This window comes from Archocentrus centrarchus, chromosome 11 (genome assembly GCF_007364275.1).
Source record: "Archocentrus centrarchus isolate MPI-CPG fArcCen1 chromosome 11, fArcCen1, whole genome shotgun sequence".
NCBI classification, from domain to species: domain Eukaryota; kingdom Metazoa; phylum Chordata; class Actinopteri; order Cichliformes; family Cichlidae; genus Archocentrus; species Archocentrus centrarchus.
In genome coordinates, this window is record NC_044356.1 from 18,371,361 (window position 1) to 18,397,349 (window position 25,989).

General features: G+C 45.0%; 1 protein-coding gene across 1 annotated transcript; it reads left to right on the plus strand.

Moving 5' to 3' along the window:
- The first annotated feature begins 313 nt into the window (after positions 1-313).
- On the plus strand, positions 314-3,269 carry lratd2a (LRAT domain containing 2a). The gene has a single exon (XM_030741087.1). It carries the CDS (start codon positions 750-752, stop codon positions 1,572-1,574), a length of 825 nt encoding a protein of 274 aa, XP_030596947.1. The 5' UTR covers positions 314-749; the 3' UTR covers positions 1,575-3,269.
- Positions 3,270-25,989: the final 22,720 nt, after the last annotated feature.

Genomic DNA, 25,989 nt, shown 5'->3' on the forward strand with positions numbered 1-25,989 from the left:
GGACTTAGTTTTATCTATTTGTTCTTCAAAAAAACAAACAAAAAAAACCCATATAGTTCAAAATGTATGATTACAATGACAAAAACAGATAAGCAACAAACAACTAACTAAAAAAAATGTCTTTATTTATGTTTTTTACAGTTTAATGAGTCAGTCTGAGAATGAACCGAATTTTTTTGTGCACAAAACGATCTACAACAGCTTATTAGCGAGTAGGAGCGGAAATTAAAGACGAGGTGGTGAAAATTACGCGCACTTCCGCTTTAAAAGAGGAGCTGCGTGTAGCTTGGGAGAGAGTCACTGTTGATGCCGAATCACCCGGCGGCGCGGTGCTCAGTTCCTGAGCTGCTTATATACGCGTGTAGGCGAACGCGGCGCCCCGTCTGTCCAGGATTTTGTTTTCGTCGTTTCTTTTGTGACAGCGGGCGGGCGTAACTTTACGCAGAGAAACAGAAGGTGAGTCTGCGAGGCTACACCTGAGGGATATCTCTCCTCGCTGAATCTGTAAGCAGTTTGTCTTCTCCTCCCAACTCCACTTGTTGATGGGGCACTAAGTGGTTATCGGCGCATTCAATAAACGGAGTTACTCTTATGCGTAATTTGGACAATCCCCTGTCTGAGGGCAGGGCGAAAGAAGTTTTTATAGCCGGTGGAGGGTTTTTTTGGCAGATGGTTGGGATGTTTAGCGACCGGTAGCAGCCTTCGGCATCAGATCGTGTTACACAAGCTGCTACCAAGTGAGCGGCGGCATGGGGAACCAGATGGACAGGCTGTCACATTTAAGTTACGCAGAAGTTCCCACAGTGGACCCCAACGGCGTGGACACGGAGGACGGTCCACGGATCGGCGTCTCTTACATATTTTCCAACGACGACGACGAACTGGAGGATGGCTGCGCGGTCGACTGCTCAGAGAAAGACCCGAATCAGGAAGAGAAACAATACGACCAGCGTGACGAGGTGGAATGCGCCGTTTACAACAGAGATGAATGCATTTATGAAAAGAGCGCAAAGGCGGTTAACCTTGAAGTTTACTCTCCAGAGAATCTGCTAAACAAATGTAAACCAGGTGACTTAGTGGAATTTGTGGCTACGGGTCAGTACCCGCACTGGGCAGTGTATGTGGGGGACTTCCAGGTGGTGCACCTGCACAGAGCCGAGGTAAAGAACAGCTTTCTGACAGATGCGAGTCAAGGGAGGAGGTGTCGGATTGTTAACGACCTGTACAAATTTAAAGCTCTGGGTCCGGACGTGGTAGTGCAAAACGCGATGGAGCAGGTGGGATTAAAGGACCGGGAGCTGAGCTGGAGAAACTCTGAGTGTTTTGCAGCCTGGTGCAGGTTCGGCAAGAGGGAGTTCAAAATGGGTGGGGAGATACGCATAGGCAAGCAACCCTACAGGTTGAAAATATTCATGTTGGACAAACAGCCCCGAGTGCTGGAGTTTCAGAGTTTGGAGGACATGATCATGGAGAAGAGGAGGAACGATCACCTGGGCAGGACAGCCGTGCTTCGGGAGCTGGCCCCCCATTTCAGCAGGATGGAGGAGATAAAAAGCGAGCCGGGAGCTGAATGATGTCTGCTTTTTTCATGCTCTTCAAATTAGGCCAATTGCTTTGCAACTATAGAGTAGCCTTTACTGAACATAATCTGTTACATTGTCCTTTAGCAAACATTCACATCTATATTTTCTTTTTAATTGGAGCACAGATGTCATAATTCTTACCTGAATATTGTCAGTCCAGCTATGGATTTTTGGTCCTACATATTTATGAATTACATTGATGTTATTGCCTTAAAGCCACAACCCTCAGCATCCTCTGTTGCCATATGGCCTTAGCAAATATGAATTCAGTTATCTGAGATAAATTGAATAGCCTGATTTGCAGCCCCCAAAGCCTCTCTAATCACAGAATGTATAGTTTTTATAAAAGCTTTACACATCTCACTTAAACTGTAATGATTCTGTAAGTAGAGCAAATTTTTCTCTATTTATAGTGTGTCTTGTTATTTTGTCCTTGTGTCGTTCAACTTCATCTCATTTCACCCGGACAGCGGTGTCAGAGCTGCTCGCCAAATACAAGCAGAGGTCGTTCTGCCCTTAAGGGTAACCCTCACACCAGCACATCTGAAGTAAATGTTGTGGAGCTTATCTTTGTTACTTGTACCCAAAGTTTAAGTAAACCATGGATCTTTGTCTCTTTTTGAAATGAGTCTTATTGTCTATGCTGTTTGATTATTAGAGTGAGAGAAGCACAGTATCGATTCAGTATGTGCTGCTTGGTTCAGAGGCTCCATAGTGTCATCTTTATGTGTGTTTTTTTGAGTATGAGTATTTTTGTTTTAAAAGTCTTTAATGGAAATTGGTTTAATCCTGCATGGGATACATACCTAGAGGTGTGCTGTACCCCAGCAGATAGCGCTGCTAAAAGTGTGTATCATAGACTGTGTATAAAAGACTGATGGAGCTGCTGGGTCTCAAAAGTAAAGCCAATGCGGGAGTGCCTGAAACTGCGGGGGTGGGGGTGATTCCTCTGATTCAAAGACAGTATGAAGAAATGCTGTTTATTTCTAAGCTGACATTAGAGCTCAGACGCATGAAAGCTTTCTGTCCCTCAGTCTACGTAGAAATCGTTTTAGTTTGTCGCCAGATCAAAGTGAAATTAATTTTTCTGATTAAACAGGTATCCTTGGTGTGCATTTTGTGGCCTAGTAGCTGCAATTTTGCAGTGTGAAAAATACTTAGCAGCAGATTATGACCAAATATAAGAACATTTATATATTTTATTTTGCTGCAATACCAAATAATCAGGGTACATACACATTCCAGGGATAATTCAATTCAGTCGTATCAAGGCGTTATATATACTGTAAAGTAAAAACCATACAATAATTACAGAAAAAAAAAAAACAGTCAAAATGACCTCCTATAAGCAAGCACTTGTCGACAGCGGGAAGGAAAAACTTCCTTCTAGCAGGAAGAAACCTCCAGCAGAACCAGGCTCAGGGAGGGGCAGCCATCTGGTTGTAGTGAGGGGAGGGATTCCAGTTTGCACTGCTGTAATGTTACTGCTGTGCTTCATTCCTGATGCTAGTAAAAGTTTGCACATATAAAATGTATTTCCCCAACATAGAATCTATATAGCACTTGAAAATGCTGTAAATAAAAGAATCAGTGAAAATGTGCTGCTTCCAGCCCCTTTTTCCTATATTTCCATAGGAGCAGAATTCTTTTTCCAACCAGGTGAAATGCCCGCAGGTTTATGGCACTTCCACACTGGCTTCATTTTTCTGACCTGGAAGCTACGGCCATCTATGCTGTCTATGGTCAGATTGCAAAAATAAACCCAGCTGTAAAGAAGTCTATGTGAAAACAACCCTACTGCTTGCTTGATTTTTGATTTCAGGAAACATTTTCCTGATGGGTTTATGGGCTAATTTGCTGGTTTAAAGTGCCATTCAGTACCGGATGAAGTTCACGTAGCAAATTGTAGTTCCATCTTGAGTCTAAAAGGAGGATAAAGCAGTGTGTAAAAGAAAATGCAAACAACCTTGAGGCTGAAAAACTGAAAAATTCCCCTTGACTGATTTAACCACATGATCACTTACTGTGTGAAATATCTGCACCAAAAAGGTTTTAAAGGTGCAAACTGAAATGTGTACTCCTTAGTGAAAATCTGCATGATTTACAGGTTATTTTGAGCTAACTTTGCATTTCATCTAAGCTCACTTTTAATAGAGGTATCACCATAGTAACCTAAGCCGCTCGGATAATCTGCTGTCTACTGGTTCAGACTATTGGAAAGTAAAATTCCTGCATTAATCAACGCGGCAAAACCAGAGCCGCAATCTGAGATGATTCCAGGAGCCAACAGTCGTAGAGGGAACAGAATGTGGATCAGAATTAATAATTAACAAAAAAGTGCTTTGAGCGGTATTTGTTTAGGGAAGCCTGACATCCTGCCCGTGTCCCAGCTCACAGCATGGATATATGGACTGTATTCAGCTAAAAGCATCAGGTCCTAAGGTGAGGATTCAGCACATTGAACAAACTGGGGGAAAGTTTGGATGAATAATGTTTCACAGAAAGAAGAATCCCTCCTCCTCAAAACTACAACGAGCATTTGCAGCATTTTTTAGACCATCTGTCCACTTTGCTATTTAACTAGCACTCCAAACAAATAGCAGGTGGCAAAAGGACCATCATACAAAAAACTACATTGGTTTTTGCATATAAACCCACTTTTCAGTTTTGCAGTGTTCCAGACAGTAAACTGTTTTTCACTGAAGCGCTTAAGAACATGATGGAACATTGTTATTGAGTTTTTAAAAGCCCCAGTGTGATGATACAACTTTACATCAGCGGAAAGACCGCACATTTTTCCTCACTGATGGCAGTAGTCTGTGCTGTGCCGTTTCCTCTTGAAGCTTTCACATCGCAAACAATTACTTTAAATTGTTTTGTTTTGAACATATTAATTTATTCGTGCAGTTTATCATTCCTGAGGGAACTCAGATGTTGCTGCAAGGCAAATATTGATCAGAGCGTCTTACATATAGGTTGCAATGTGAGCCACGTAAACACGATTTTTTTTTTAAACTTCACCCACAAAGATTCAAAGTACTGGGGGGACTTTTGACAAATACCAACACCTCACATCCTTCTCATATTCACTCACTTCATCCCTCAGCAAATTTTCAAACTGTTATCACCCTTTTCAAATGCAAAATGACTGCTTGTCATGCTGACACATCAGGTATCTGGTAAAACTACAACTGTTTAACCTGTGGCTGTCTGACATTTTTAACTTGTATTTAAATGTGTCTTCCTGTCAAACCTATTAAGGGAACAAACACTAAAGTAATCTAGTTCATGTGGTATAAACTGACCACCTCTGGTAGATATCAGGACTCTTTAGCTACATTGTGTTTCATTTTCCCAGAGGTTGCTTTCATATTCTTTGCAGCACTCTAATCAAATTAGGACATGGTAAAACCATCCTTGGAGTCTTGTTCAGCTCAGCCTTCCCTGAGTATATGAGACACTTTTATATTGAGCCGAGAGTCATTTAACAAGACAGGAGTGCATCTGTGCAGATGTTACCGCTGTAGCTGCAAAGAGCTAATATCCTCTCATGTGAAAATGATGGAACAGCCTTCGTGTGAGCTGCAATGCAGAGAGATGAGTTCAGTATTACAGACGTTCAGTTCGTGAGATGCTTTGATTTTCACAGGCGATGAACTCATATAGGATGAGGCTGAGGTGGTGCCCTGTTTTATCTATGTGGAGTTTCAGTTTGTTTCCTCTCAGTTAATTGGGTTTTTTTTTTTTTTGGCTTGTGACACTCTAAAAGGAGAAAATTCAGACTGTGGCCTCAGTGTGGACACAAGTAACATTTTTGATCCCTTTTCAACAGAATAGTCTGGAGGAGTGAGAATCCAGCATTTCTGTTCATGATTCATTCTTAAAACTTGCTTTCCTTAAGATGTGAAAAGTCAATACAATTTTTTTTTCTGTCTCCAATAGACGGCAGCTTGTTTCAAGGAATGAAAGTGGCAATGGGAGTGGAAACAATTTAGAGATGAGGCACAATACTTTTGTCCATATAGTATATATGTTGCCGCGCTACAATTTAGAAGAAAAAAAAAACCTTTGGGGTTCTCGACCCGTAGGTTGGGAGCAACCTGACTCTTTCCTATGCAGACAATGCACTGCACATCAGTGGATTCAGACTTATAACTTAATAAATATTCACTTGCTGTTTTGGCCCCTGATGCTCTTTAAAGGCTTTTTGCAGACATGCTGCATTTTATAGACAGATAAAACTTCATTTCCTATAAAAACAGTCCTTAGACATGTGCGCCAGCATGTTGTAAACCTGTTACTGGTACCAAATGTGCAACCTTTACTTATTATCACCAAGTGTATTTTATTTTTATGTGTTCTCTTCTTCTTATGGTAAATGAGAAGATTGCACTGCAGTCCGACTGCTCTTACAGTGAAGCAGAAGTCACCCAGAGTTAACTGTCTCCTTGGTCCTTTCCCCTGATGGGATGTGAAAGCTTGGACATCGCCAAGGCAACCCAATTATAATCAACTGTCAGTGCTTGTAGCTCTGCCTGCATCTACGACTGTGTAGGCTTATTTTCAACAGGATGCTGATGAACTGTTGAGGTTAGTTGAACTTATGGCTGAAATGAAAAACATTTTCATGACAATCATACATGTTGATCCACAGAAACATCATAACAGCCTAAAATTTAAATTAAAACTGACCTATTATGCCTCTCTTTCAGACAGCTTTCTTCTGATTGGCTACCCCACACAAACAAAAGGTTTGAATAGTAGGTGGGGTGGGGCTGCAGTGCTGAAAGCCAGAGCTGTGTGCCCAAGATGACCACATAAAGATGAGAGCTCTCTCTGATGTCACAAAGAATCAAGAGTAGAAAAAAAGTCTGATACTTGTGTTTAGAGCAGACCCAAGCTTTTGGATCATGGGAATTACTTCCACATACTGTGACCTAATCATTCAAATCTTTCACCATGTTTAATATTAGCATGCATCACTGTAACACATCATTTACATGCATACTTGACAGGAAATAAGAAGAAGCATAAAAGTTGCCCTTTAAGTCCTTCTTTGGGAGGCTCACACAGAAGTGGCTTTATTCTTTTTGTCACAACACAGATTAAAAAGGGAGAATGATTAATTTTTTGTATGATATGAAAGAGTTACTAACAAGATTATTTTCCTCATAAAAGGACAAAGAAAGCCTTCAACTTAAGGATATGACTCTTTCTTTCTTTTTTTCTGTAAAATGCTCATTGTAAAATATTTCACGTTTCTCACCAAAATATCTCATTTTGCAATAATGCCGCTGCTCATTATTTTTATGGTAATGTTAGACACTCACAGCACTTGTTTAATGTTATGGCTGGTAAGATCATTGTCCTTGGTTTTGGATTATGAGGCAAGACAATGCACACGTTTAACATCTATAACCAAAGGCCTGAGAGCAAATATTCATTACACTCACTGTTTTCAGGCAAAACATCTAATTTAAAGGAGCAGACTGACATTTGGGGGACTGTAAAGAGCCAATCTACCTCCCCTGTTTGACATTTTGTATCTTTTTTTTTCATGTAGCTTAATGTGGCATAAGTAAGACTCTTTTTCATCCAAGTCTTTATAAGAAAGCGAATTTCCCTAAAATGCTTAACAACTCCTATGATAATAAAAATAAAGTACAATAACAAAATTATTATCTGCAGCACATAATAGGTTTATGAATTCCTGCGATTTTGTTCTTATCAAATGACAAAAAAAAGTAATAAGTCTCTACCTGATTTCATTAAAATGTAACTTTTTACAGCAGTAAAAATATCTGCAGATCACTGCCTCCAAATAAAGAACACTGTACAATGTACAAGTGCACATACAAATACACAGCTTATACTAAAAATAAGAAAATAAACTAAAAAGAGCAACAAACACTGAGGCCCACCCCCCCCCCCCCCCCCCCCCCCCCCAAAAAAAAAACGCTGATTAAAAAGTTTGTGAACCCTAAAGGACCTGTGAATGTTTTAATATTCGAGTCCTGCTGTTTTTGTGCCGTGACCTGTTAGACAAACAGAGGGGATGCTGGGAAAAATGTTTGTTGATTACACCTGCCTCTTTTGATAGTGGGTAAAAAAAAAAACCAACAACCAAAAGAGCAACACAGCCGCTCTTTTGAATCATTCCAGGAAAACTCCCAAGTGCCTTGAGGACAGTTATTACAGCATGATGTCATACTTGAAAGGCGGCTGAAACAAGAAATGACTAAGCAGCATGCATTCGGCGAAAAATCCACCGGAACGCAATGCAGCAGATTACAATGATTAATCACTGGCGTGGTGAATAATGAGAAATTTATGAAGCAGTCATTCTGAGATGGATCCAATGTGCATTTGAGAACAAGACTGTGCGACCTTTGCTGAAGAGCAGCCAGTGTCGCCACAAGCAGCAATTAGTGGATAATGGTGAAAGCCAAGATAGAGTGTGACAGTAACATAAATATAGACGAGGGCTGACCATCAGTGGTTTGACTTTGTAATGTTGTAGTTCTATGAAGTTTACATAACAGTTACACTTTGCCCTGTAATAGCAGAATGGGGAGCTCTTAGCCTAATTTTAACCTTTTTTTGTAATTATCAGTGATATTTAATGTATTTTATTTTTGATGCATTTTAGGATACTTCCTGACTCCATCCATCCATCCATCCATCCATTTCCTTCCTCTTATACAATTGAGGTGTCCTGGAGACATGGGCGGGTGGGCTGGGGTCTATCAGAACTGTCATAGGACAAGAGGCAGGGTACACCCTGGATAGCTCACCAGTCTGCCACAGGGCTTGGCTGGCTCCAGAAACGAGCCAGTCACCATAGACTCAGTTTTCAAAATGGCTATTTTTACAGCAGAAATAAACATGTTTACAAAATGGTTAAAAAAACCCCAAAAACCCAATTTTGGTCCTTTTTTCCATAACTCACTTGCAGGTTATGCATTATTTAGGGCATGGCCAGGCTAATTAGCAGACAACTGCCTCTGTGCAGTGACTGGCAGGGCAGACAGGATGCATAAAAGAGAGACGTGGCACTCAAATAATCCTGATGTGGATACACTTGTGGGAGATTTCCACAAGTGTAACTTCCAGGTGGAAGGATTTGAAAGTTTCATTTTGGCGTGAAGCCAGCAACATTCTTTTTTATATCCTTAATTGCCCAAATAATTTTCCAGAGGCCTTTCAAGGTTGCTGCTGAGTTGTAAGACTTGCTTTTAGAGGTTCTTTGCTAAACAAGCTAAATCCACTAATCAGTGGGTGACATCACAGCGTCAGTGTCTCTCATCTAGACAGTTTATGGTCATACCAGACCAAGGCAGTCACTAAGAAGCAGCAAACTACTGAGAGAGTGTTTTATACTTCTTATGAATTATGGTTTTATTTGTCAGAGGACGATTCCAATCATTCTTCTTTTAAAATTTAAAGTCTTGCAAGAAAATCGTGACTCTCCATCCTATGAATACTTTACAGAAAACATTTTGTTGGCTTCAGTTTGTGCTTATCTCACTCAGTTTTTATGTAGCCCTTTTACTGGGAAGGATGCCAGAGTATTTCTCCCCAAAACATTGCCAGAAACGGAGGTCTTTCATTTGAGATCCACACATGAGAAGCTCAGCTGAGTGGTCTGAGATGCAGAGGAGACAGGTGGCGTCATTGTCTGTGTGTGCTTTGTTTATATCCGCTGTTATCCTGGTCTTTCCCATGGCAACGTTCGCTGGCAGTGGCTCTTTGAACTGGCCATTTTGGGAAGAGAGGGGTTTGTGTTTACTGGGGCCACTGAAGTCAAATTAATTGAGTTGTTTTTAATGACCCTAATTGAAGCCAGGATAATTTGCATCAGCTAAGTAAACACAACTATTAAATTCTTGTTTATAGAGAGCTTTCGGCAAATAGATTTTGAGTAACATGATCTGTGGTGTTTAACGACCTGATGCATCACATGTTATGTCTCACTACAGTTTACTGTACGCCAAAAGACTCATTCACCTTGCGGGGCAGAAAAAGTCATTTTGCTGTGAGATGTGAGGTTAGAAATCAAAAGCAAATGTGCACACTGTAACCCAACAGTCTTTTCTCTGCGGTGTTAACGCACGATTATGTGGGTAAATTGGAGGACACAAGGGCAGGGTGTGTGAGTGAAAGGATGTGGTCACCTAACATTGCTTCTTTATTGGCCCTTTATCTGTTTGAACAGCTGCATATGCAGGCAGCTCGAAAGGGGGGAACCAACATACCTCTACAAATTACGCAAACTCTTTGGCACAAATAGATTACTTTATACTTTTAATTTTAATTAGAGAGTCCTGTCTAAACATCTGGATGCTAACTTTAGTTCATTTGGCACGAGTTTCATATTTAAGGTTTAACTGTTTTGCAGTTGCCATTGTTATCATTTAATATCCATTAACAAGAAATATCAAAAATAGTTCTGCCATTAGCTGGCAATTCTTCCAAAGCATTTAAGCTTAGCTGATTTAAGTTTTATTTATTTATTTTTTTAATTTCACACTTCAACATTCAGTCATTTCCCTCCTTGCTTTATCTGACTCTCCACATAGGGCTGTGGGAGAAACAGACACAGGGCCGATCAATGGTCCATCATGGGGTTAATGAGGCAGGCAACCATACACCTGACATGCATGCATGTGGAAAGAAACTGGAGCAAACACAATGAGAACATTCAAACTCTACATTCCTTCTTAAGTATGGACTATATTCATCAATGTGTAAATATGAATATGGAATGTGTGAGTTGGGTAGGCATGAGGGAGACAGGTAAGGTTTGAAGCAAATGTGTTTGTTTTAGCCCCACAATGATCAAAACAGTTGTAAATGCCAGCTTATAAGACATCAAATAAACAGAACTCGAGTCAGGCTGGATGATAAAGTAACAGACAAACGTAGAACAGTAAAAATGAACTCCTTAAGCAAAACAAAATGAAAACTAAACTGTCAGAAAATGGAACAGAGTACAAAGAGGAACTGCAATACTGGCTGATCAGACCAACATCCATCCATCCATCCATCCATCCATCCATCCATCCATCCATTTCCTTCCTCTTATATAATTGAGAGTCCTGGAGACATGGGTGGGTGGGCCCATGACAGCTGGCATGGGGCAAAAGGCAACTTTACATCTTTCAAATCCAAAATAACTAAAATCAAATTAATTAAATTGAATTAACAACATATTTAGTTTAGTGTAAATAATTCCTGCCATCACAACATAAAGTCATGACACTGTGATATCAAAAGAAACACGAGGATGTTTTATAGAATCATGTCTTATTATAATATGTTATTAGAAACATTGTGTCTAACCACTTGCTCTGGATGGCATTACTTTGGCCTCCAGTAAGACTGTGAGCAATCTTGGAGTCACTTTTGACCAGGACATGTCCTTCAATGTGTATATTAAACAAAGGGCTGCTTTCTTGTATTTGTGCAATATCTCTAAAATTAGAAACATGTCTTAGAGTGGTGCTTTAAAGCTAATTCATGCATTTATTACTAGGCTGGACTATTGTAATTCATTACTATCAGGCTGGCCTAAAAGCTCCCTGAAAAGCCTTCAGCTGATCCAAAATGCTGCAACTAGAGTACATTTTGCTATAGCAACCCTTCTGATTGGAGGAGTCGCCTCCATACTCATCCTCGCTGTGCCTGAAGGTAAATCTGTTGTTACAGCACAATGACAGTTTAAATTTTACAGTCTGCTTGTCATGTTTGTTTCTTTCTTTCTTGTTTGACGTCAGGATATGCCACATCAATTATGATTTGATTTGTAATCATTTTTTTTATTTACACAGGGAACAGCAAAATCTTGATTCTCTGCCACAGCTCTTTATTAATATTTGTCCTGACAGACCTTTTCCTCTGAGTTTACACTGTTTCTAGTGTGCAACGAGATTGTTGTGTGGTTTGTACAGTATCACTCGTTGTTGAGATCAATGATCCTGAATAATCTGTAGGTTGGTTTGTAATGATCTCATCCTTTTGTTATTCTTAAACCTTCTGCAGCAGATAAACTGTATTAGTGTTGTGTGCTTTGTACATTTCCCCATACCTCCACAGAGTGAACCGTGTATGGTTATGGAGCAATACAGTTCATGTAGAAATGATTCTCCATTTAGTTTTAGATAATACTGCAATCATTTAGGCATTTTTGTTTTTCCAGTGTTTATATGAACTTTCAGCATAAGTAGGTCTCAGTTTATGTTCATGCGCTTGTATTTCAACTTTGTTCCTCATAAATTTAAATGTATTTTTGTTCCTATTTCTAAATACGGGATAATTTGTTTTGCTATAACTAAGCAATAATTTTTTAATTTTGATTCATTTCCTTAAAGGTTAGTCATTACAAGTATTGACCATAATTTCTCTCATCAGGTTAAATTTGTCAGCAGTTTATTCAATAACTCACTGCACCTGATCACCAAATAAACTTGATTTCACAATAAAACCAAAAATCCTCGTCAGTGAAAGTAGATGGAGTGATGGTGAGCATCTAAAGCAGGATCTGCTAATTCAATTCAATCACATAATATAATTCTCATGTAACTGAAACATGATGTTATTTGTAAGTGCTTGATACACCTATTTTATTGCTCCTTTTATTGTTCAAACAAATTATGATATACATTATGACTAAAAAGGGCCGAAGTGAAATTTGATTAAATATCTATGAGCTATTTAGAATTTGTATAGTTTCATTTTTGCCCAGTTTAAATAAACACACACACACACACACACACACACGCACACACACGCACGCACACATATACAGCTGATTGTCAAACTTGGGCTCCTTCACACTAGAGTTCATGAGAACTTTTCAGGCTTGTATGCCCAGCCTGCTACAACCATGACTGCATCCCCTCACATGGAAAGAGGTCTTTTGTGAAGTTACTCTTTTTGAGCCTCTGAAAAACGGGAGACTCTGTTTAAATATGGTTATAATCCATCCATCCATTCGCTTCCGCACATCCTGTTAAGGGTCGCGGGGGGGCTGGAGCCTATCCCAGCTGTCATAGGGCGAGAGGCAGGGTACACCCTGAACAGGTCGCCAGCCTGTTGCAGGGCCAACACAGAGGGACAGACGAACTTTCACACTCACATTCATGCTCACATTCACACCTATGGGCAATTTAGATTAGCCAATTAACCTAACCCCAGTAAGTGCATGTCTTTGGAATGTGGGAGGAAACCGGAGTACCCGGAGGAAACCCACGCAAGCACGGGGAGAACATGCAAACTCCACACAGAGAGAGGGAAAGGCCTGGGCCAAGGTGGAATCGAACCCAGGCCTTCCAGATGGTATTCTATCTGTGAGGCAGCAGTGCTAACCACTATGCCACCGTGCTGCCGCATGGTTATAATTCCTAAACAATTAGTGCAATACTTTTATTGAACCCCTTGAATTAAAGCTGAAAATGTGCATTTGATTCAGAATCCACTGGGGTGGTGTACAAGTACAAAATTACAAAAAAGAAGGTATCATTGTTCATGAAAATGCAATAGAATTAAATAAAGGAGGTCTTAGTTATTGGGCCACCACGGATCTAAATAAGAGCCAAACTGCTTCTTGCCAGAGTCTCTACGTGCTTAAAATCTACTGCTTCATTCTTTTTTCATTGCAGACTTTATCCAAAAATAAAAATGGCATATTACATAACATCTGAAAAAGAAACAAAAACAACTTGTCCCATAAAAAACTCCTAAACCTTGTGGAAAACCTTCCTGGAAGATCTGAAGCTGTTATATGGCTACAGTACAGCTGTAGCCTAAATATTATTTATCTATACAATAAATGTATGTTTTTCTTAAACAAAGTGTAATGTAATGTAGTGTAAAATAAATAAAGAATTTTTAATGTAACAACATGAAGCAGTGGTTCCACTGTGACCTGCTGTGTCATAAACAGAGAACTCATCAGGCAGTTCTAGAATTCCACTTCAAACATCCCAAACAATTCATTTGTGCAGGAGAGACGATCGAGTTCAGAGTAGTTTTTTGTTTCTGTCTTTGAGTTGACAAACATTTCGGAGTATATTTTCACTGTTTCTTTTCCCTGTTGCGATACACGACAGCGGCATTTCAATGGAAGCGAGTAGAGGAATCTACAAACCCATCAGGGTATGAGAGAGTTTTTGCTTGTACTGCATTTAAACACTTTAAGGAGGTTCATGTTTTTTTTAAAAAGCAAGCAAAGTGAGAATCAAATGAACTAATGATGAGTAACTTCTTATTTCTATGCCAGGTGTTGTTTAACACACCTATATATGAAACAGCTGTTAATACCTGTTGGCATGTTCAAGGTTACAAGACTCAGGTAAGATCCACTATCCATCCAAGCCCAAACTGACATCAAATATGTTGAAGTCTGCAAAACAGTGTGGTCTTATTTGAATATCTACTTTTATTTTTAGATTGCAATAATGAGGGAGTTCCTCAGACTGCAGCAAAAAAATCAGATCCCACCTCACATCACCGCAGAAGATATGAGTAACCTGTTGGTGGAGGAAAGCAGAAAGACACTTAGAGAGCAGTGAGTTACTGAGACACCTACAGAGCATCCAGCTCACACCTGATAGTCTGTTTGTAATGAAGTGTAAATGCTGAGATAAAACCTGTTTTGTTTCCTTTGAAGGCTCTGGGAGTTTAAATTGGAGGATTTGGAGGAAACTGAGGCCAAACCTCTGCTGAAACTAGTAAGTCTAGAAAGCTGACAACACTTGTATTGATTTGTAGATTTTTTTCACAAAAGCTCAAAACTAAAGTGCGCTTTATGTGTTTTTGTTCCAGGTGTGGGCAGTAAACGTCATCAATAAAATGAGAGACGTTGAATTTCAAGCCCGGATGTTACTCAAATTTCCGAAGGCCACACCTCCTACATTTCAGTGAGTCACATTTGATAAACAATCATTAACAGTTGAACTACAGTGTTTCACTATTTCTGGGTTTAAAACAACACATATAACCTTAATCTACAGAACACCTAAACTCCTCCGCCTGGCCATAAAATACATTGAGCTCCTGAAAAAGAAGCAGCAGGAAACCCACGCCTCCAGACTGCACACCGCAGAGGAAGTGGTGATAGAAGTTGTTCCCCGTGTCCTGCAGGGCTTCTGGCAGCTTCCTCCCAAACCCCTCTTAAACATGGAATCCCAAAGTCTGAGCATAGTCTGCACCAGTCTTACAAAGGCCACTTTGGACAAGGTCTCCAAGACTGTCATAGTAATGGAAAGCCAGGTCATCTTCTCCCGCTCCATTAGAGATGACATGGTCCAGACCATCCGGAGAGAAATAAGAGAGAAATACCCACTCCACATTCTGCTGCACAGCATTTCAAACTTTGCACCAGAGCTGCTCACTGCAATTACAGTTGTAGCAAAGCAGCACATTTGCAAGCTCTTTGGGGAAACTCCTTTTCAAAGTCTGCCAATGCCTGAGGCTCAGGCCAGTGAGGAACAACCTGCTAAACCTCCAACCGTGTCTAAGGTTCAGCAGAGTGAGGAACACCCTGCTACACCTCTATCCTTAACTGAGGTTCAGCCCAGTGTGGAACCCCCTGCTACACCTCTATCCTTAACTGAGGTTCAGCAGAGTGAGGAACCCCCTGCTACACCTCTATCCTTAACTGAGACTCAGCCCAGTGAGGAACCCCCTGCTACACCTCTATCCTTAACTGAGGTTCAGCCCAGTGAGGAACCCCCTGCTACACCTCTATCCTTAACTGAGGTTAAGCCCAGTGAGGAACCACCTTCTACACCTCTATCCTTAACTGAGGTTCAGCCCAGCGAGGAACTCCAAGCTACACCTCTTTCCTTAACTGAGGTTCAGCCCAGCGAGGAACTCCCTGCTACACCTCTATCCTTAATTGAGACTCAGCCCAGCGAGGAACTCCCTGCTACACCTCTATCCTTAACTGAGGTTCAGCCCAGCGAGGAACTCTCTTCTACACCTCTATCCTTAACTGAGGTTCAGTCCAGCGAGGAACTCCCTGCTACACCTCTATCCTTAATTGAGACTCAGCCCAGCGAGGAACTCCCTGCTACACCTCTATCCTTAACTGAGGTTCAGCACAGTGAGGAACTCCCTGCTACACCTCTATCCTTAACTGAGGTTCAGCCCAGAGAGGAACTCCCTGCTACACCTCTATCCTTAACTGAGGGTCAGCCCAGCGAGGAACACCCTGCTACACCTCTATCCTTAACTGAGGTTCAGCCCAGCGAGGAACCCCCTGCTACACCTCTATCCTTAACTGAGGTTCAGCAGAGCGAGGAACTCCCTGCTACACCTCTATCCTTAATTGAGACTCAGCCCAGCGAGGAACTCCCTGCTACACCTCTATCCTTAATTGAGACTCAGCCCAGCGAGGAACTCTCTTCTACACCTCTATCCTTAACTGAGGTTCAGCAGAGTGAGGAACCCCCTGCTACACCTCTATCCTTAACTGAGGTTCAGCAGAGTGAGGAACTCCCTGCTACACCTCTATCCTTAACTGAGGTTCAGCCCAGCGAGGAACTCCCTGCTACACCTCTATCCTTAACTGAGGTTCAGCCCAGCGAGGAACTCCCTGCTACACCTCTATCCTTAACTGAGGTTCAGCAGAGTGAGGAACTCCCTGCTACACCTCTATCCTTAACTGAGGTTCAGCCCAGCGAGGAACTCCCTGCTACACCTCTATCCTTAACTGAGGTTCAGCCCAGCGAGGAACTCCCTGCTACACCTCTATCCTTAACTGAGGTTCAGCAGAGTGAGGAACTCCCTGCTACACCTCTATCCTTAACTGAGGTTCAGCCCAGCGAGGAACTCCCTGCTACACCTCTATCCTTAACTGAGGTTCAGCCCAGCGAGGAACACCCTGCTACACCTCTATCCTTAACTGAGTTTCAGCCCAGCGAGGAACCCCCTGCTACACCTCTATCCTTAACTGAGGTTCAGCCCAGTGAGGAACCCCCTTCTACACCTCTATCCTTAACTGAGGTTCAGCCCAGTGAGGAACCCCCTGCTACACCTCTATCCTTAACTGAGGTTCAGCCCAGTGAGGAACCCCCTTCTACACCTCTATCCTTAACTGAGGTTCAGCCCAGCGAGGAACTCCAAGCTACACCTCTTTCCTTAACTGAGGTTCAGCCCAGCGAGGAACTCCCTGCTACACCTCTATCCTTAATTGAGACTCAGCCCAGCGAGGAACTCCCTGCTACACCTCTATCCTTAACTGAGGTTCAGCCCAGCGAGGAACTCTCTTCTACACCTCTATCCTTAACTGAGGTTCAGCCCAGCGAGGAACTCCCTGCTACACCTCTATCCTTAACTGAGACTCAGCCCAGCGAGGAACTCCCTGCTACACCTCTATCCTTAACTGAGGATCAGCCCAGCGAGGAACTCCCTGCTACACCTCTATCCTTAATTGAGACTCAGCCCAGCGAGGAACTCCCTGCTACACCTCTATCCTTAATTGAGACTCAGCCCAGCGAGGAACTCCCTGCTACACCTCTATCCTTAACTGAGGTTCAGCACAGCGAGGAACTCCCTGCTACACCTCTATCCTTAACTGAGACTCAGCCCAGCGAGGAACTCTCTTCTACACCTCTATACTTAACTGAGTTTCAGCCCAGCGAGGAACCCCCTGCTACACCTCTATCCTTAACTGAGGTTCAGCCCAGTGAGGAACCCCCTTCTACACCTCTATCCTTAACTGAGGTTCAGCCCAGTGAGGAACCCCCTGCTACACCTCTATCCTTAACTGAGGTTCAGCCCAGTGAGGAACCCCCTTCTACACCTCTATCCTTAACTGAGCCTCAGCCCAGCGAGGAACTCCAAGCTACACCTCTTTCCTTAACTGAGGTTCAGCCCAGCGAGGAACTCCCTGCTACACCTCTATCCTTAATTGAGACTCAGCCCAGCGAGGAACTCCCTGCTACACCTCTATCCTTAACTGAGGTTCAGCCCAGCGAGGAACTCTCTTCTACACCTCTATCCTTAACTGAGGTTCAGCCCAGCGAGGAACTCCCTGCTACACCTCTATCCTTAATTGAGACTCAGCCCAGCGAGGAACTCCCTGCTACACCTCTATCCTTAACTGAGGTTCAGCCCAGCGAGGAACTCCCTGCTACACCTCTATCCTTAATTGAGACTCAGCCCAGCGAGGAACTCCCTGCTACACCTCTATCCTTAAATGAGACTCAGCCCAGCGAGGAACTCCCTGCTACACCTCTATCCTTAACTGAGTTTCAGCAGAGCGAGGAACTCCCTGCTACACCTCTATCCTTAACTGAGGTTCAGCCCAGTGAGGAACCCCCTGCTACACCTCTATCCTTAACTGAGGTTCAGCCCAGAGAGGAACCCCCTTGTACACCTCTATCCTTAACTGAGGTTCAGCCCAGCGAGGAACTCCAAGCTACACCTCTTTCCTTAACTGAGGTTCAGCCCAGCGAGGAACGCCCTGCTACACCTCTATCCTTAATTGAGACTCAGCCCAGCGAGGAACTCCCTGCTACACCTCTATCCTTAATTGAGACTCAGCCCAGCGAGGAACTCTCTTCTACACCTCTATCCTTAACTGAGGTTCAGCCCAGCGAGGAACTCCCTGCTACACCTCTATCCTTAACTGAGGTTCAGCCCAGCGAGGAACTCCCTGCTACACCTCTATCCCTAACTGAGGTTCAGCAGAGTGAGGAACTCCCTGCTACACCTCTATCCTTAACTGAGGTTCAGCCCAGCGAGGAACTCCCTGCTACACCTCTATCCTTAACTGAGGTTCAGCAGAGTGAGGAACTCCCTGCTACACCTCTATCCTTAACTGAGGTTCAGCCCAGCGAGGAACTCCTGCTACACCTCTATCCTTAACTGAGGTTCAGCCCAGCGAGGAACACCCTGCTACACCTCTATCCTTAACTGAGGTTCAGCCCAGCGAGGAACTCCCTGCTACACCTCTATCCTTAACTGAGGTTCAGCCCAGTGAGGAACCCCCTTCTACACCTCTATCCTTAACTGAGGTTCAGCCCAGTGAGTAACCCCCTGCTACACCTCTATCCTTAACTGAGGTTCAGCCCAGTGAGGAACCCCCTTCTACACCTCTATCCTTAACTGAGGTTCAGCCCAGCGAGGAACTCCAAGCTACACCTCTTTCCTTAACTGAGGTTCAGCCCAGCGAGGAACTCCCTGCTACACCTCTATCCTTAATTGAGACTCAGCCCAGCGAGGAACTCCCTGCTACACCTCTATCCTTAACTGAGGTTCAGCCCAGCAAAAAAATCAGATCCCACCTCACATCACCGCAGAAGATATGAGTAACCTGTTGGTGGAGGAAAGCAGAAAGACACTTAGAGAGCAGTGAGTTACTGAGACACCTACAGAGCATCCAGCTCACACCTGATAGTCTGTTTGTAATGAAGTGTAAATGCTGAGATAAAACCTGTTTTGTTTCCTTTGAAGGCTCTGGGAGTTTAAATTGGAGGATTTGGAGGAAACTGAGGCCAAACCTCTGCTGAAACTAGTAAGTCTAGAAAGCTGACAACACTTGTATTGATTTGTAGATTTTTTTCACAAAAGCTCAAAACTAAAGTGCGCTTTATGTGTTTTTGTTCCAGGTGTGGGCAGTAAACGTCATCAATAAAATGAGAGACGTTGAATTTCAAGCCCGGATGTTACTCAAATTTCCGAAGGCCACACCTCCTACATTTCAGTGAGTCACATTTGATAAACAATCATTAACAGTTGAACTACAGTGTTTCACTATTTCTGGGTTTAAAACAACACATATAACCTTAATCTACAGAACACCTAAACTCCTCCGCCTGGCCATAAAATACATTGAGCTCCTGAAAAAGAAGCAGCAGGAAACCCACGCCTCCAGACTGCACACCGCAGAGGAAGTGGTGATAGAAGTTGTTCCCCGTGTCCTGCAGGGCTTCTGGCAGCTTCCTCCCAAACCCCTCTTAAACATGGAATCCCAAAGTCTGAGCATAGTCTGCACCAGTCTTACAAAGGCCACTTTGGACAAGGTCTCCAAGACTGTCATAGTAATGGAAAGCCAGGTCATCTTCTCCCGCTCCATTAGAGATGACATGGTCCAGACCATCCGGAGAGAAATAAGAGAGAAATACCCACTCCACATTCTGCTGCACAGCATTTCAAACTTTGCACCAGAGCTGCTCACTGCAATTACAGTTGTAGCAAAGCAGCACATTTGCAAGCTCTTTGGGGAAACTCCTTTTCAAAGTCTGCCAATGCCTGAGGCTCAGGCCAGTGAGGAACAACCTGCTAAACCTCCACCCGTGTCTAAGGTTCAGCAGAGTGAGGAACACCCTGCTACACCTCTATCCTTAACTGAGGTTCAGCCCAGTGTGGAACCCCCTGCTACACCTCTATCCTTAACTGAGGTTCAGCCCAGTGAGGAACCCCCTGCTACACCTCTATCCTTAACTGAGACTCAGCCCAGCGAGGAACTCCCTGCTACACCTCTATCCTTAACTGAGGTTCAGCAGAGTGAGGAACTCCCTGCTACACCTCTATCCTTAACTGAGGTTCAGCCCAGCGAGGAACTCCCTGCTACACCTCTATCCTTAACTGAGGCTCAGCCCAGTGAGGAACACCCTGCTACACCTCTATCCTTAACTGAGGTTCAGCCCAGCGAGGAACACCCTGCTACACCTCTATCCTTAACTGAGGTTCAGCCCAGTGAGGAACCCCCTTCTACACCTCTATCCTTCACTGAGGTTCAGCCCAGTGAGGAACCCCCTGCTACACCTCTATCCTTAACTGAGGTTCAGCCCAGTGAGGAACCCCCTGCTACACCTCTATCCTTAACTGAGGTTCAGCCCAGCGAGGAACTCCCAGCTACACCTCTTTCCTTAACTGAGGTTCAGCCCAGCGAGGAACTCCCTGCTACACCTCTATCCTTAATTGAGACTCAGCCCAGCGAGGAACTCCCTGCTACACCTCTATCCTTAACTGAGGTTCAGCCCAGCGAGGAACTCTCTTCTACACCTCTATCCTTAACTGAGGTTCAGCCCAGCGAGGAACTCCCTGCTACACCTCTATCCTTAATTGAGACTCAGCCCAGCGAGGAACTCCCTGCTACACCTCTATCCTTAACTGAGGTTCAGCCCAGCGAGGAACTCCCTGCTACACCTCTATCCTTAATTGAGACTCAGCCCAGCGAGGAACTCCCTGCTACACCTCTATCCTTAAATGAGACTCAGCCCAGCGAGGAACTCCCTGCTACACCTCTATCCTTAACTGAGGTTCAGCAGAGCGAGGAACTCCCTGCTACACCTCTATCCTTAACTGAGACTCAGCCCAGCGAGGAACTCTCTTCTACACCTCTATCCTTAACTGAGGTTCAGCCCAGCGAGGAACCCCCTGCTACACCTCTATCCTTAACTGAGGTTCAGCCCAGTGAGGAACCCCCTTCTACACCTCTATCCTTAACTGAGGTTCAGCCCAGTGAGGAACCCCCTGCTACACCTCTATCCTTAACTGAGGTTCAGCCCAGTGAGGAACCCCCTTCTACACCTCTATCCTTAACTGAGGTTCAGCCCAGCGAGGAACTCCAAGCTACACCTCTTTCCTTAACTGAGGTTCAGCCCAGCGAGGAACTCCCTGCTACACCTCTATCCTTAATTGAGACTCAGCCCAGCGAGGAACTCCCTGCTACACCTCTATCCTTAACTGAGGTTCAGCCCAGCGAGGAACTCTCTTCTACACCTCTATCCTTAACTGAGGATCAGCCCAGCGAGGAACTCCCTGCTACACCTCTATCCTTAATTGAGACTCAGCCCAGCGAGGAACTCCCTGCTACACCTCTATCCTTAACTGAGGATCAGCCCAGCGAGGAACTCCCTGCTACACCTCTATCCTTAATTGAGACTCAGCCCAGCGAGGAACTCCCTGCTACACCTCTATCCTTAATTGAGACTCAGCCCAGCGAGGAACTCCCTGCTACACCTCTATCCTTAACTGAGGTTCAGCAGAGTGAGGAACACCCTGCTACACCTCTATCCTTAACTGAGGTTCAGCCCAGTGAGGAACCCCCTGCTACACCTCTATCCTTAACTGAGGTTCAGCCCAGTGAGGAACCCCCTTGTACACCTCTATCCTTAACTGAGGTTCCGCCCAGCGAGGAACTCCCAGCTACACCTCTTTCCTTAACTGAGGTTCAGCCCAGCGAGGAACTCCCTGCTACACCTCTATCCTTAATTGAGACTCAGCCCAGCGAGGAACTCCCTGCTACACCTCTATCCTTAATTGAGACTCAGCCCAGCGAGGAACTCTCTTCTACACCTCTATCCTTAACTGAGGTTCAGCCCAGCGAGGAACTCCCTGCTACACCTCTATCCTTAACTGAGGTTCAGCCCAGGGAGGAACTCCCTGCTACACCTCTATCCCTAACTGAGGTTCAGCAGAGTGAGGAACTCCCTGCTACACCTCTATCCTTAACTGAGGTTCAGCCCAGCGAGGAACTCCCTGCTACACCTCTATCCTTAACTGAGGTTCAGCAGAGTGAGGAACTCCCTGCTACACCTCTATCCTTAACTGAGGTTCAGCCCAGCGAGGAACTCCCTGCTACACCTCTATCCTTAACTGAGGTTCAGCCCAGCGAGGAACACCCTGCTACACCTCTATCCTTAACTGAGGTTCAGCCCAGCGAGGAACACCCTTCTACACCTCTATCCTTAACTGAGGTTCAGCCCAGTGAGGAACCCCCTTCTACACCTCTATCCTTAACTGAGGTTCAGCCCAGTGAGGAACACCCTGCTACACCTCTATCCTTAACTGAGGTTCAGCCCAGTGAGGAACCCCCTTCTACACCTCTATCCTTAACTGAGGTTCAGCCCAGCGAGGAACTCCAAGCTACACCTCTTTCCTTAACTGAGGTTCAGCCCAGCGAGGAACTCCCTGCTACACCTCTATCCTTAATTGAGACTCAGCCCAGCGAGGAACTCCCTGCTACACCTCTATCCTTAACTGAGGTTCAGCCCAGAGAGGAACACCCTTCTACACCTCTATCCTTAACTGAGGTTCAGACCAGCGAGGAACCCCCTGCTACACCTCTATCCTTAATTGAGACTCAGCCCAGCGAGGAACTCCCTGCTACACCTCTATCCTTAACTGAGGTTCAGCCCAGCGAGGAACTCCCTGCTACACCTCTATCCTTAATTGAGTCTCAGCCCAGCGAGGAACTCCCTGCTACACCTCTATCCTTAATTGAGACTCAGCCCAGCGAGGAACTCCCTGCTACACCTCTATCCTTAACTGAGGTTCAGCAGAGCGAGGAACTCCCTGCTACACGTCTATCCTTAACTGAGGTTCAGCCCAGCGAGGAACTCCCTGCTACACCTCTATCCTTAATTGAGACTCAGCCCAGCGAGGAACTCCCTGCTACACCTCTATCCTTAACTGAGGTTCAGCAGAGTGAGGAACTCCCTGCTACACCTCTATCCTTAACTGAGGTTCAGCCCAGCGAGGAACTCCCTGCTACACCTCTATCCTTAACTGAGGTTCAGCCCAGCGAGGAACAACCTGCTGAACCTCCATCCGTGTCTAAGGTTCAGTCCAGTGAAGAAACGTTGGGTTACGTAACGTAATCCCTGGTTCTTTGATAACAGAGTGAGGTGTTTCACTATGGGAATCGCCTTGGCGTGACCAACTACGGAAGCTCCAATGACACCACGTCTGTCTGCGACAGACCTGTCAAGCCGTGCTCAGGGCCCCGCCCCTCCTACTATCACGGCTGACCAGCTCCTCCCTACTCATTCTAAGCAGATTTCTTTCTGTGCCCAAGCAAGGAGGGAAGTGATGGTGAAACACCTCACTCTGTTATCAAAGAACCAGGGATTACGTTACGTAACCCAACGTTCTTTTTCTAACTTCGTTCGGTGTTTCACTATGGGAGATATAGCCCACTCCCGGATTGCGCCAGCCCTCCCGAAGCTGTGCTCTAGTGCTGCCCAGGATCTCAGCTCAGACCTGAGGCACTAGACTCCAGGACTGCCTGAGCCAGGGATGACTGAGCGACATCCAGTCTATAAAACTGGACAAATGTGTGTGGTGTAGCCAACTTGCTGCTGCACAGATATCCTGGACTGACACCCCTCTGAACAAAGCCCAGGATGTAGCCATTCCCCTAGTAGAATGAGCTCGAAGCCCCGATGGGGGCTGAGTACTCTTACAGCTATAGGCTAGAGTTATAGCCTCTACAATCCAATGAGAAAGCCTCTGGTGGGACAAAGGCCTGCCCTTGTGGGGGTGGGCCCAGGAAACAAACAGCTGATCAGATTTCCTGAACCCAGCTGTTCTGTCCACATATGACCCCAAGGCCCGCACAGGGCACAAGGTGTTAAGCCTGCGCTCCTCTACAGAGGAAAAAGGCGGGGGGTGAAATGCCAGCAGTTCTACTGTGGGGCACCTGTATGATGACTCTATCACCTTAGGGACAAAGGCCGGGTTTGGCCTCAGGCATACTTTAGTAAGACCAGGGGCCAACTGTAAACAAGAGGGGTGAATGGACAAAGCCTGTAACTCACTAACTCGCTTGGCTGTAGTTAGAGCCAGCAGCAGAGCGGTTTTAAGTGAGAGAAATTTCAACCCTACAGCCTCGATTGGCTCGAAGGGGTGGTAGGAGAGTGCATCCAAAACCAGTGATAAATCCCATAATGGGACCAGTGGCCTTGAGACTGGGAGCTTACGGCGTGCCCCCTTCATGAAGCGACACAAGAGGGTGCTGACCAATAGGTTTATCACCCAATCCCACATGGCAGGCTGAAATAGCTGCCAAATAGACCTTTATTGTGGAAAAAGCTTTCCCTCCGTCCAGCAAATCCTGAAGAAAACACAGCAACTCCACCACAGAGCACTGAAAAGGGATAACCTGCCTTTCATAGCACCATTCTTCAAAAACACACCATTTACAACTGTAAAGAGAGCGTGTGGAGGAAGCTCTTGCATTCTGAATGGTGTCAATAACCTTCAGAGGCAGACCTGCAGCATTCAAATTCGACCTTTCACGGGCGAGGCCCAGAGAGCCACCCGGTCTGGGTGAGGATGATATATCTCCCCTCGCGCCTGAGACAGAAGGTCCCGGCGGATGGGGAGCGGCCATGGTTCGCCTGCCAGGAGCTGAATTATTTCTGCTAACCAGTGTTTCGACGGCCACCGTGGAGCTATTAAAATTAGCGACAGCCCCTGATCTCTCACTCTGATTAGGGTTGGAGAGATAAGGCTGAGAGGCGGAAAGGCATATAGCAGTGTGTCTGGCCACGGGTGGGCCAGAGCGTCCATGCCCAGTGGGGCGACTGGGTCTGACAGGGAGAAAAACAGTGGGCAATGTGTGTTTTCCTGCGAGGCGAAGAGATCTACGGCAGCCCGGCCGTATTTCTGCCATATCTGCTCCACCACCTGCGGGTGAAGTCGCCAATCTCCGAACAACGTGTTCCCTCTGGACAGGACAGGAGATCCGCCCCCCTGTTCAGAATACCCGGCACGTGAGTTGCCCGAAGGGAGAGGAATTTTGTGCTGCTCCACACAATTATTTCCCTGGCCAGTCTGTGCAACTGCAGGGAACGAGTACCACCCTGGCGGTTGATATAAGCAACTACTGTAGAGTTGTCTGTTTTCACCAAAACATGTTGACCCTGGAGATACGGCAGAAAATGCATTAGAGCTAAGCGCACTGCGTGCAGCTCCAGTATGTTGATGTGAGCCCGAGAGAGCCTCCGAGACCAAACACCATTTACTGCCCTCCCCATCATGGTTGCGCCCCACCCAGACAGAGATGCATCTGTGGTCAGGGTCATCCTGGATGACACCGTGCCCAGTGGTACTCCCGCCGCAAGAGCTGCTGGGTTCCTCCAAGGCTGGAGAGCTGCTATACATGACGGTGTTATTTTTACACTGCGACCGAGATGGCGGTGAGGGCACAGACGTAGGGACGTGACCCAACGCTGAAAATCCCTCATTATAAGCAGCCCCAAATGCACCACATTTATTACCGAGGCCATAAGGCTGAGGAGGCGGAGACAGAGCCGGAAACGCACGACTTTCCCCACTTGAAAGAGGGAGAGGCACTGAGTGAAGGATGCGATCCTGCGCTCTGAAAGCGTGACACGATAAGATCTGGAATCTAAAATGAGCCCCAGATATTCCGTATACTGTGCGGGTTTCAAGCGGCTCTTTTCCAGGTTGATTTTGAAGCCGAGCTCCGTAAGGTGGTTTGCCACCACCCTGGAATCTCTGATCGCCTGTTCCCGTGATCGGGAGCATATCAGATAATCGTCTATGTAAGAGAATATTCTGATGCCGCTGTTCCTTAACGGAGACAGCGCTGCCTCCACACATTTGCTGAACACCCTTGGGGCTAATGATAGCCCGAATGGGA

Bases quoted from the DNA above. Each gene is read 5' to 3' on its own strand.
- lratd2a (XM_030741087.1), top strand. From the start codon at position 750: ATGGGGAACCAGATGGACAGGCTGTCACATTTAAGTTACGCAGAAGTT.